General features: G+C 32.6%; 1 protein-coding gene across 1 annotated transcript; it reads right to left on the bottom strand.

The window, feature by feature from the left end:
* Window positions 1–6097: 6097 nt before the first annotated feature.
* Window positions 6098–10585, bottom strand: SCPL25 (serine carboxypeptidase-like 25). Its single transcript, XM_089616129.1, has 8 exons — window positions 10147–10585; window positions 8932–9135; window positions 8636–8820; window positions 8286–8567; window positions 7778–7911; window positions 7607–7702; window positions 7406–7511; window positions 6098–6601 (listed from the first exon to the last, which is right to left on the bottom strand). Exons 1-8 carry the CDS (start codon window positions 10412–10414, stop codon window positions 6458–6460), a joined length of 1419 nt encoding a protein of 472 aa, XP_089472255.1. The 5' UTR covers window positions 10415–10585; the 3' UTR covers window positions 6098–6457.
* Between the last annotated feature and the right edge of the window lie 1656 nt (window positions 10586–12241).

The raw sequence follows: 12241 nt of genomic DNA, 5'->3' as shown, positions 1-12241 counted from the left end.
AGCGACGTGCCTTCTTGGCGTCTCGGGTTTTCCGAAAACGACCGACAACAACTAATACTTCATTAATTGAGTAGGAGCTTCCTTAATTGGAACCTAGCTACTCTAGTTCACTAAATGAGTGGGAGCTTCCTTAATTGGAACCTAGCTACTCTAGTACTCTAAATGAGTGAGATCTTTCTTAATGGGAATCTAGCTACTCTAGTTCACTAAATAAGTGGGAGCATCCTTTAAAGGACCCTAGCCACTATGTTTTCAAATCATTGAGTGGGAGCATCCTTAATTGGATCCTAGTCACTGTTGTTCGTCGATTAAGTGGGAGGTTCTTAATCTAGCCACTTGTTGTTCAATGCATAGCAACATCCTTCACAGGATCAAGCTCATCATTAATGATGACGTTTTGCTATCATTAAATAATTTGAGTGAAAGGTTAATTGAAAATTACCTTACCACATGGTTCGATAAATCGATAAATAGAACTTAAGAAAAAATGACACTTTCCATATGAACAGAATTAATGAAATAGTGGGAGCATCCTCGCAAGAATCCTCGTCACCTCAATATCATCAACAATATCTTTCACTCAATGAAAGATATGATCATGAAGATCATAATACCTGAAAAGATGTCATAAACCCAATTTAGTATATCTGCCAGTTAAGTCTTCGACTTAATGGATTAGAAGGGATCTATAAATTATTAATGAAAGCGTTCAAGCTTAAACAAGCTTAATGGTGTAAAAGGGGTTTGAACCCTTGATTAGAGACATTGACAATGATGATGCTCTTCTGATACCACGAAACAATTCATTGGGTTTTCCAATTGGAAGTTATTGAACTGTCCTTATGGATAAAGTTGTGAAAAACTTATGACGTGGAACAAAGTAGTGTAACTACTAAAACCTTCACAAAGGTTGATCTAAGAATGAAATAAACTAAGTACAATTGTACTTAAGAGTTTATTGAATAAAATTCGATATTACAAGAATGATCGATGAGTGTAACTCCTTAAACACGTGTTAACTATTGACACAAGGAAATTGAATGAGCTGACCGTTTTTAGAACCTAAGTTTTAGAAAAAACTAACTTTTTCCATAATATCTCAAGTATACCTATTGACATAAGGTATATAGCTTGACAGACGAGGCTGAAGACATTGTTATTATAAGGGCTAACCATTAGTCATTTGAAAATTCTCAATTTCCGAGAAATCTAGCAAATGTTTGAAACACGATGATTTCTGTAAATAGTGAGATACTTAGTTATTATAGATATAGTATAACCTTGAGTCCTGTGTATATTGAATATGAACACAACCAATAAGGATACATTATGTAATAACCAAGTAATGGAAACAGGTCAATAAAAGTTCTTAAAAATATGTTCAATGATATCACACTATAGTTAGTGGCGATGAGATTGAAACATGATATGGTACAACTAGTCTTGGTACCAAATGGGTGTACAACTGTGATAGGGGACTTGTTATCAAGTAGATATAAAGTAGGGTGTATGATCTAACCGTATGCGAAGTGTTAATGTGTTCTATAGTAAATTAATTTACTAATGGACAACTTGACTTGACCTAATAAAGGTAAGTCAAGGATCACTTGCAAAGTAGCATGAGCTAAAGAATGTTAAAACGAGAAATACGTTGATGAGACAAAATCGATAGAGTAATAGATTAAGGTGAGACTCCATATCAATGAGAATCACAATGCTGGTCAAATTTCTAGTTGTCTGTATGACATGGTTGAGAATAGAATGGCTAAAAGGAATTGCCTTATCTTTATGGCCAAAGTGGGAGATTATTAGGAATTCTTGCCCATGAGAGATAATGAATAAATCATAAATGATTACTAAATAGAATAATGGTTTACGTTACTAGCATCATATGATTAGTGGGTTGAGCGCAGAATATCAGAATCAATAGCAACTATCACCCGTAGCCTCCGAGTTAAGCTGAGTCACGTGTTGGGCACCTGAGTTTGGGAGGTGAGCTAAAACATGGTCGATGACGATACATTCCTGGATAGCTGTATCTAAAGTCATATATGCGGAACACTAGTGAAATTTGATGACGACGTGCGAGCATTTTGCACTTGTGGTAAGTGCACGACCTGGACAACCTTTGGTTGTAGATGTGTCGTTTAAGTACCGTTACGACACACTAACAGGGGTCGCTATGATGGTCATAGTGAGACTTGATCTAAATCCTGAAGTGATCATGGACATTGGATCATGTTACCGCACTCTTTGACTCATTCGCTAAAAGGCTATTATCATGCTAATCACAACTTATGTCTTGGGAGTTTCAGAGCATGATTTGTGTGGGAAGTGGTTGACAGATACGGAATCTAGCCTTCCTAAAAGAAGGTCAATGTTCACTCACCCAAGGGTTGATTCTAGAACCGATAGATTGCCGGCACTTCCAAAGTCTGTACGTTTGGAAGAATCTTTCGTTGGGGAAGTAACAGTGCTTAGGGTATAAAAGTATCAAGAAAGGTATAATGGATTATTGACCTTTCTCGATACGGGTTGAATCTGGAGGATCTTGATCACGAACTGACTAGATCAGTGGACACTCGTCATGTTGAGTAAATATAATTCTAGTATAAAGGAGAGTTTAGTCTTGGCGTACCTAGGTGGAATCTGAGCAAGATTAGACAAATCAATGTGATAAAGAGAAATGACTTTTTTCGTCTTTTTATGGTTTTGTTAAGCTTCTATTCCTAGGTCTATAGTCCCCAAGTTGGCTTCGATGAGACGAATAAAGAACCTTTAATAATAATGTGTTTATTATTATAGATCTCACAAGCTGTAAAGGTGATTGTTCGTGTCTCATACCCGCTTGGTTCACCAAAAAAATGGTGTCATAGAGATTGTTCGTATCCGATACCAACCGTGATTAGCCAACAAGTGGTATCGGAGCAATTGTTCGTGTCTGATACCAACCGTGATTAACCAACAAGTGGTATCGGAGGGATTGTGTGTGTCTAATACCCTACGTGCTTCACCAACAAGTAGTATCACAGTGGTTGTTCGTGTCCGATGCTTACTTACTTTTTCCCACAAGCGGGCTATCATAATTTGAGACATTTTACTTCTTTGCATGACGTTTGTACTTTAGAATGAAGTTATTTTGGAATCTAATAAGTTTGTTGATAGGGGAAATTTTTCCTATTAAATTAGTAAAGTGCAATTGAGCAAATAAGACCTATAAACTCATAGATTATGTCTACGGTGGGAATAGCAATGGATATGGGTTCAGCCAAGTCCACTTGTTCCTTTACCCGGATCCAATTTAAAAATGGATTCGTTTACCCGAATTTTGAAATGAGCCGAGTAATGAGTATATTCTTCGGATAAACGGATAGAGAAATGTCGGACACGTTACCCGTTCAAATTTTTCGGGTACAGGATCGGATAGATCAAAGGTTTCAAATATCGACGATATGACGCTACCGGAGACACTTCGGTAAAGAGAACCTGAAAATATCATTTCGTTTTATAAAATATCGTTTGAAAATGGAGATATATCGACATATTGTCAAAATATCGCAATATTTTAAACGTTATAAAACACAAAATATTGTCCAATTTTTGGAAAAAATCGGCCAAAAATAGGAATAAAAAAGAAAATTTAAAACTTTATTAGACCCATTAGGAGTGAGCCCAATCTGAACTAAAGCCCAATTTATAAGGCCTTAAGCTTTTGTGATTGTGCAAATCGTTTTTATGGTTTTATAAAGGTTTTAAAACCACATTTTCCTATTTGTAACCGATGTGGGACATTTGAAAAGAGGAATCATAAAAGTGAGCCTAATAAGTAACAAAATATCAAAGTTAGACCCATTAGTTTGAAAAGATCTAAAATTGGACTTTTGACCTAAAATCGGACAAAAATACCATTTCAGCCCATTACACCATCTTTCTCTCATTCTCTCTCTAATTTTCATCATTTCTTGTATTATTTCTCTCTCTTTAACTCTCAAAGAGATTTCTAATGATCTCTCCATTGAGTGATTTCGGTGAATAATGATGAACATTGATTTAGTGATCAGGCGTAAAAAAAATTTGGAATTTCACATAATTTATGATGGAATACGATATATTAGGATGAAATTTAACCATTTTATACGATGAAATCATGATAAATTAAGATAGTTTACAATAATATACGACGATATACAATGGTTTACATACACTACGAGAAAATGAGGTTTTGCGCAACAATTATTTTTGTCGCGCAAAACCTTGATTTTTTTTGTAGTGATGATATACGATGATAAACGCTTAAATGCGAAAAATTTATACTTTTTTTAGTCATTTTGAATAATTAAGATTGATGATATGCAATAATTTACGATGATATACGATAGAATACGATAATTTCCCATAAAATTCATATTTTTGGGGCATTTTGAGTGGTGAAGGTCAAATTCATGTGAAATTTGTCCACCATAAGCTGTCATAGTTCGTCGGATTCCCTCGCATCTCGTTGGATTTTGTTGTATTTTCGTCGGAATCGAGTGTTGGAGACATCGAGTGAGGGATTGGGAGGAAAGATAGTAAGAGTGAAATCGATTTATTTGATTTGAGAGACATTTTTATCCGATTTTATGTCAAATAATATTGGATATTTTACAAGTAATAAATCTAACCTTAATATTTACCACTTGTTAGGGAAATTTCTTTTGATTGTCTTCACGCTGATATTGCTTGTTGATGTTTGTATGTTTTTATTATTATTATTATTATTATTAAATGTACCTACCTTATTTGACATTCCCTCGAATTACATTTCCTTATTTATAGTTTTATTTATATATGACCAAGATTGTATATGACAATGTACCTTTTTTTGTTTATATATATATATATATATATATATATATATATATATATCCGTGTTTATATTTTATAATACATGTAAGTATATATATATATATATAAATACTTATTTATATATCTATATATTTATTACAATTAAATTATATACATTTGTAAAATAAAATAAAATAAAAATCAAGTTTTTTAATGTGTGTGTCTATATATATATATACCTATATATTTTAATATGTAGCATATAGGAACTATTTTATATTTTAAATTTGAAGACATATATATTTGGGTGATGTAGTGAAATAACCAAAATGTGCACCAATCTGATTTAAAAAAAAAAAATTGACCCCAAGATTAATTTTTTTGAAAGTGATAAATTGCATATAATAATCGTCAAAAATTTTAATCTTGGTTGTCAAAAATTTTTTTGAAAACGTAAATTTGGTTACTTTACTGAAAAGTTGAAACTTTGTTTTTTAAAATTCTATTTTATTTTAAGATTTTTGTCGATATATCTATTGGTTATCGATATATCATCGGTAATCAGTATTGTAAATGTTAAAGGATACCCGTCGATATATCCGTCGGTAGTCGATATATCAGTAAAATCACAACCTCGGTATCAGTATTTGAAATGTTAGGTAGACCTATTTACCCATTTGAATTTAATAAATAAAAGTAATTAAAAAAATTAAAAACATATTATCAAATGCCAATTTTCTTTTTTCTTGCATGGTCAAACACATAATTAAACACTCTAAAAAAATAAATAATATTTTACCAATACAAAACACATTAGTACAATATTATAAAATGTAAACAATAATACGTAATACTACACTTATAATACTAATATCAAACTCACAATAGAAAGAAAATTAAAATTCAAAGTTTAAGAACAACAAAGTTTATGCTTTTTGTTTATTTATTTTTCTAATTATAAAAAATAATATTATAATATTATCAACATAAGAATATTAATCAAGTGTAATTGATGCTAGAAATAACTTATAATATTATCAACATAAGACTATTAATCAAGTGTAATTAATGCTAGAAATAACTTAATGGACCTCATATCCATTCTTAATAAAAGCATTGTTTGTAGAGTTAACGGGTAAAGTAACAGATACACAAGTACGAGTCCATCTATTCTATTACTGGACCTTCTAAATTCTTTACGGGGGTCTTACTCGTTTATCCGATAAAAACGAGTATTATCCGTTCCGTTATAATCGGATAACGAGTCAGATTTCTGTCTTATTTGAAGGACCGATGATAATAAAAATATACACATTTAAAGAAACATATTTATATCCAGAAAATAATTAATTGCTGATAACACATATGCATAACTTTGATTTCCTTTTTTTCCTTTTAGGGAAAGGTTACAAAATGCATGCATAATTAGTACATCTAACAATACTTTTTTTGGGACTAATTTGATGCACTTCTCCCTTTGTCTCTATATCAAACCCTTCTCTACTTAGAAACAACAACAATATTTCAGATGCAATTAGCAATCGAACTTTCATGGGAAATATAATTTTTTTCCTTTATCCCCCAAATTATAAAAAAAAATTGTTTCTTCTTCAAGGATTCACAATGAAATGTTTCACTTCTTTGGGAGGTGATTCCCTTCAATAAATGACTTGAATAATTGAAGAGCTGCTCTTGGCTTGAAAAGTGGAACTTCATGCCCAGCTCCTCTCACCGTTGCAAATGTCAATCCTTCATAAACTTCGGTCCAACCTCCAACCTTATAAAAAGAATATAATTAGCATACATATACACACAACATTGCTTACATAAGTAAAATTAAGAAGAAAAAAAATTGATTGGGACCAGCCACATCCAACTAATCATAGGATATGTTCAAAGATCCTTTATTAGATAATGGTATTTCAATAGACTAGTTATTTGATATTATATTATTCAAGATTTTTGTTTTTGGATTATTCATGGTACACGTGGCATAGTTTCCAATGATGTTACGTGCAAGTGATTCGCTGAATTTCCGTTCTTACCAATAAAAAATCAATACCTAAATTATACACATTGCATTTGGAAATAAAACCAAAAGGCTTAGCGTTGAAATGAATAATTATATACTAGGTAGACGATATGAACTCTAAATACGGTTGGTTAATGTTGACCATATAAAAATCCAAAGCTCAATTATATGATATATATATATATATATATATATATATATATATATATCATAAAAGCTGAGCTAGCAGGGAAGAAGACATAAATAGGCAAAAGAAAATCAAAGCAAAACTAGTCTTGATGGGCATTGTTACCGGACCTCACATCACATCACAAGCACTTGATTTATCTCAACATCTAGTATATTCTAATGATAACAATATATATGTACAATAATATTTTTTGTTTTTGTTTTTTTTTTTAGGGAAAGCAACTTCATTAGAACGGGCAAATGGACTGAACGTCAGAAGTTACACTATCAACCAGCGCAGGGCAAACATCGATCCAAAAACAGGAAGTAGAAAACGCCGCACATATATACGTACAATATTGAGGGTATATGAATACTAACCTGTTTTTTGACATACCAAGGGTACCACGGAACTTTTGTAGCTAAATTGAGGCGTGCGAGCGAAAACCTTGTTGCCGTGACAGGCACGACTGAGTCCACATCACCGCTGGCATTAATACAGTTAACATCATTATTAATTTGATTTTATGATCAATAGCCATAAAAAATCATCTGAAAATTAAAATGTTGATGATTAATAACCTGAAAACCCAAACCCTCATGCCAGCGGCGATCATCTCCTTGTAGATCGGGAGAACGGAAATCTCTGTGTCGTTCCAATTCCGATTCAAAACCTCACTGCGAATGATTGATTATAAGCTCTATAAAATTGATTGATATTGATTAACCTAATTGAAATATAAATATATATACCTGCAAGCAGTCCACTTGTAAGGGATTGTTGTAACGTTGGCATGTAGTGCCTTTTGAACGTCAGGTCTGTTGTAGTAAACCTCCGCATGCCTCTCCGTACATGGATCATATCCTTCTAGCTTCTGGAACGTCATCTTTTATTTCAAAAAACAAAAAAACAAATTTTAGATTATGAAAGAAATAACAATAAGAAAAACAAAATATTAAGCAACTAAACCACCAAAATTTGAAAATTCACTAAATACATAATCTTTTGTAAATTCTAAATACATAATTATTATGATAACGTGACATTGTTGGGACGTTTTTAATATTTATGCTTTTATAGTCAAGATGATTTATTTACGATTATTAATATTTTTTGGCTTTGTTAATAAAATCTCTCGTAGTTATTTATTTAAAATTTAACGAAGATTGATTATATGGAAAAATTTGAGTTTTCCTATACCTATATATATAATGGACCCTAATAAAAAAAAATAAAAAAAGAGCAGGAATTGGTACGGACAGGGAAAGGGCGGCGGTGGGGGAGGCGCATGTTGCGGCGGTGGGTGGAGTCAGAGGTGGCATCACAGGGAGGGGAGTAGATGTTGTACTGATCGATGTTGCCGAATTCGTTGTCCATTGCGTAGCTGTACGACATCTCGCACTCCTCCGACTCCTTCTGTTGCCGGAACGAGCACCTGTGGATCAGCTGCTTGTACGTCTTGTCCGATATCATCGCGTGGCTCCACCAATACGTCACCGTCCCCACGTTGTCATAGTAGTTGTCCGTTACCGCGTTCCCCACCTACAAACAAAACACACGTCAATAACACCATAGTATTTGTATTCGCCATTGATTTCATTATATCTTACCATAATCCCTCGGAGATTAATGTGCTTCTTTTTGTTGGAAGAGTGTTTGTTGTACATCAGGATCTCTCTGGCCAGCTGTGGCACGTAATGCCCCGCGTAACTCTCTCCCGTGAGATAAACCTCTCGCCCTTTGTACCTCGGATACCGATCCAGCCACCGGATCAGGAACTCCAGAGAGTCCTTTGCTGATTCATTCATAAAGTGCACATATTATATATATATATATATATATATATATATATATATATATATATGAGTGAGTTTTATGAATGGCGCGTGTAGAATAAAGTAGGTACCGGTGCGTCGATCGCCGGTGTTGCGGAGATCGGTGGAGCGGTTGGAGTAGGAGAAGCCGACTCCAGCGGGGGCTTCCAAGAAGAGGAGATTAGCGATGGTGTTCCACGAGAACTTGTTTAGGGTTAGCCCTGTCCCAGTCTTGTTTATCCTAAACGGTCCGATTTCTTCTGACGCTCCGTATGCCACGGATGAACAACCGGGTCCTATATACACCCAACCACCACAAATTAATCATAATGAAATAAAAGAATCATTGCGATATATGGAATACAGCTTCTTCTGAATCTCGTTTCATTGAATCTTCTGCTTAGAGATCCTACTACGCGACTGACAGATAAGCGGAATCAAACGTGTATTTATTATCTATGTATATCCCATTGCTACTCTAGTTGCATTACGTATTATAGTAAGTGATTGTTTTGAGTATTGTCATTATTTTGCTTTTTGCGAGTGATGCGATGACTTTTTCCACTGCTTGTCCAAACGTGGAAGTGCCTTGGTGTTATTTGGTTTTGTAGCGTTTTTTATGGAATTTCGTAGCACTCTAGTCGTAGTTATATTCATCACTCCGCTGGCCAATATATGTTTCTGGTAGGCTCTACCATTTTTCGTCTATCTCCCACTCCACATAACTCTACTTTTCCTTTCTTATCCCCTAGGTTGTACATTATTTTCTACCCTTATAGGAAAAGGAAAAGAAAAAAAAATGTATATTTATAAACAATATAGTCTATACAGCTTTTACAATTCTAAATTTGAATTCAACGAAACAAGAGTCGTTTGGCTAAAAAAAAAAACGGTAAATTTAATTCCTCTTGGTTTTTATCTATTTATTTTCCTTTGGACAGAGATTATTAAATGCTAACAGAATGTTATGATAAATTACATGTATTTATGAGGCCCTTTGTTAGGTCAACAACCTGTAAGTTATTAAAGGACGATACCCTACCCAATGGGCAAAAGGCGAAATAAATAACACCTTAATATTGGAGCAAAAAATAACACCTTAATAATAAAATAAAATAAATAAAAGTCAATATAACAGTAAGAAAATAAATACTATAACAAAATGTAAAAATCACAAATTAGTTTTAAATCACGCGCACAAATTTTTACACTACAAAAATAAAACCAACCAAAACTGTCCCAGATTTGGAGTATAAAACATGAGATGAAATGAGAGTAGAAAGGGTTAAAGTGGTAATTTTGGTTACCTCCGTTGAGCCAAACGACAAGAGGTTTTGAGGAAGGTTTGTGAAGAGCCTCAGTGAGCCAGTAAAAGAGGGCTCTGCCAGCGACACGGCTAACAGTGACATAGCCCGAGAATTGGTCAAAAGTGACTTTTGGTTGCCCAGGAAGAGACACAATCCTATCTTCTTCTTCTTCTTCTCTGTCATAGCCCCCCTTCGTGGTGGAACTAGCCTGAAGCCCTGTAGCCAGAATTGAGGCCATGAAAATGGCCAAGATCTCCCTCTTGGCCATGGCTTTGTGCTGTGATATTGATGGACTGAATGGAATAGAGACTGAATGAAGAAAGAAGAAAGCGATAAAAAATAAAAGGAAGCTGCGCCGCTAGTTGAATGTGTTGTATGTGTTTTAATGGAAGTAACGAGTGTGCTATTCAACATGGATTAAATAGGTGAGAGAGAGAGAGAGAGAGAGAGAGAGAGAGAGAACGTCATCACGAAAAATTTATTAATTCTCATATTATTTTTTGCATATGAAAATATATATATATATATATATATATATATATATATATATATATATATATAACATAGATAATAAAGAGCAGAGCATTTTCAACTTTCACCCACACGCCGCCACGTGGCGTCGCCAGACGGCGATACGTGGCGGATTTTGATTTTTTTTCTTTTTTTTTTGCCTGCCTTTTTTTTTTCTTTGCCTTTTCCGGTGGGTTTTTTTTTTTTTTTTTTCATTTTTACCCTGTCAACCTCCCTTTTAGGTTTGGTTTTTTTTTTTTTTTTTCTTTTCGCCTTTGCCTTTTTGGGGTTTCTTTTTTTTTTCCAATCTATTTTGTAAAAAAAAAGTTATGTATATTATTTTTTTCCTCCATCTCTCATCAATATATTTTGTATAATTTTTTTAATTTTATAATCATAATTACTGATGCTATATTATACTATATCAATAACATACATTATTTTGAGTGTATATTAGTATATTGTTTTTTTTTTCTCCCTCTCTCATCAATATATTTTGTATAATTTTTTTTATTTTATAATCATAATTACTGATGCTATATTATACTATATCAATAACATACATTATTTTGAGTGTATATTAGTTTTATATTTTCTTTATTAGATTATCTTTCTTTTTCTCTTTGATATTTATTTCCCTTCACCTTATATGTGTCTCCATATTTCATTAGTTCGTTTTTTTCGTTTTTTTTTTTTATATATATTGTTTTTTCCTCCCTCTCTCATCAATATATTTTGTGTAATTTTTTTTATGTATTTTATAATCATAATTACTAATGCTATATTATACTATAGCCCCGTTTGACATAGCTTTGTTTTTTAAAAAAATGCTTTTATAAAAAACTTTTTTTTTTGAAAAATGACAAAGTGTTTGGTAAACTGTTTATAAAACAGTTGTTGCTGGTAACAAAAACTGATTTAGCGTTTGGTAAATAAATATATTATAGTAAAAAAACTAAAATAGACATGTTCTTAATAATTAAATAATAATTATTGATATGCTTATTTATATACATATATATAAATAATATTTTGTACGATGATATTGCAGTAATTTATATAGCAAACTTAAAAACACTTTTTCTAAAAGCTAAGAATCCTAGCTTTTCTATCTCATGTACAAAATCTAAAAATATTTTTGAAATTTTTTGTAAAAGCAGTTTTGCCAATCACCGGATAAACAGTTTTGTTTTTTCTAAAAACAAAAACAAGGCTTTTTAATCCCAACCAAACGTAATATATATCAATAACATACATTATTTTGAGTGTATGTTAGTTTTATATTTTCTTTATTAGTTTCTCTTTAATATTTATTTTCCTTCACCTTATATGTGTCTCCATATTTCATTGGAAAGCGAACGCAAGTCTTATTTACCCATGAAAGTCTAATCAATGTACAAAATAAATTTTTTCATTTTATTATTCGTTTATGATTTTTAAGGGTTTTTTCTTGATTGCCGGTTTCTTTGGTGTCCATTGTTTACAAATCTTGATAACACAAATTAACCTCTACAAATTTTACTTGTTATTATCATTTATAATATGCTAAAATCATTCGCGCGTAGCGCGATGCTAAAAAACTAGT

Source organism: Urtica dioica, chromosome 1 (assembly GCF_054948205.1).
Source record: "Urtica dioica subsp. dioica isolate 48M chromosome 1, U.dioica_male_clone48M_v1_H2, whole genome shotgun sequence".
Classification (NCBI taxonomy): Eukaryota; Viridiplantae; Streptophyta; class Magnoliopsida; order Rosales; family Urticaceae; genus Urtica; species Urtica dioica.
Note: the sequence above shows the minus strand (reverse complement) of the source record. Positions and strands in the feature narration are given on the sequence as shown.

Coding starts and splice junctions, on each gene's coding strand:
- SCPL25 (XM_089616129.1), bottom strand. CDS start 10,414: ATGGCCAAGAGGGAGATCTTGGCCATTTTCATGGCCTCAATTCTGGCT. Junction 8,568..8,635: donor TTAATCTCCGAGGGATTATG/GTAAGATATAAT, acceptor TTTTGTTTGTAG/GTGGGGAACGCGGTAACGGA. Junction 7,703..7,777: donor TACAAGTGGACTGCTTGCAG/GTATATATATTT, acceptor AATCATTCGCAG/TGAGGTTTTGAATCGGAATT.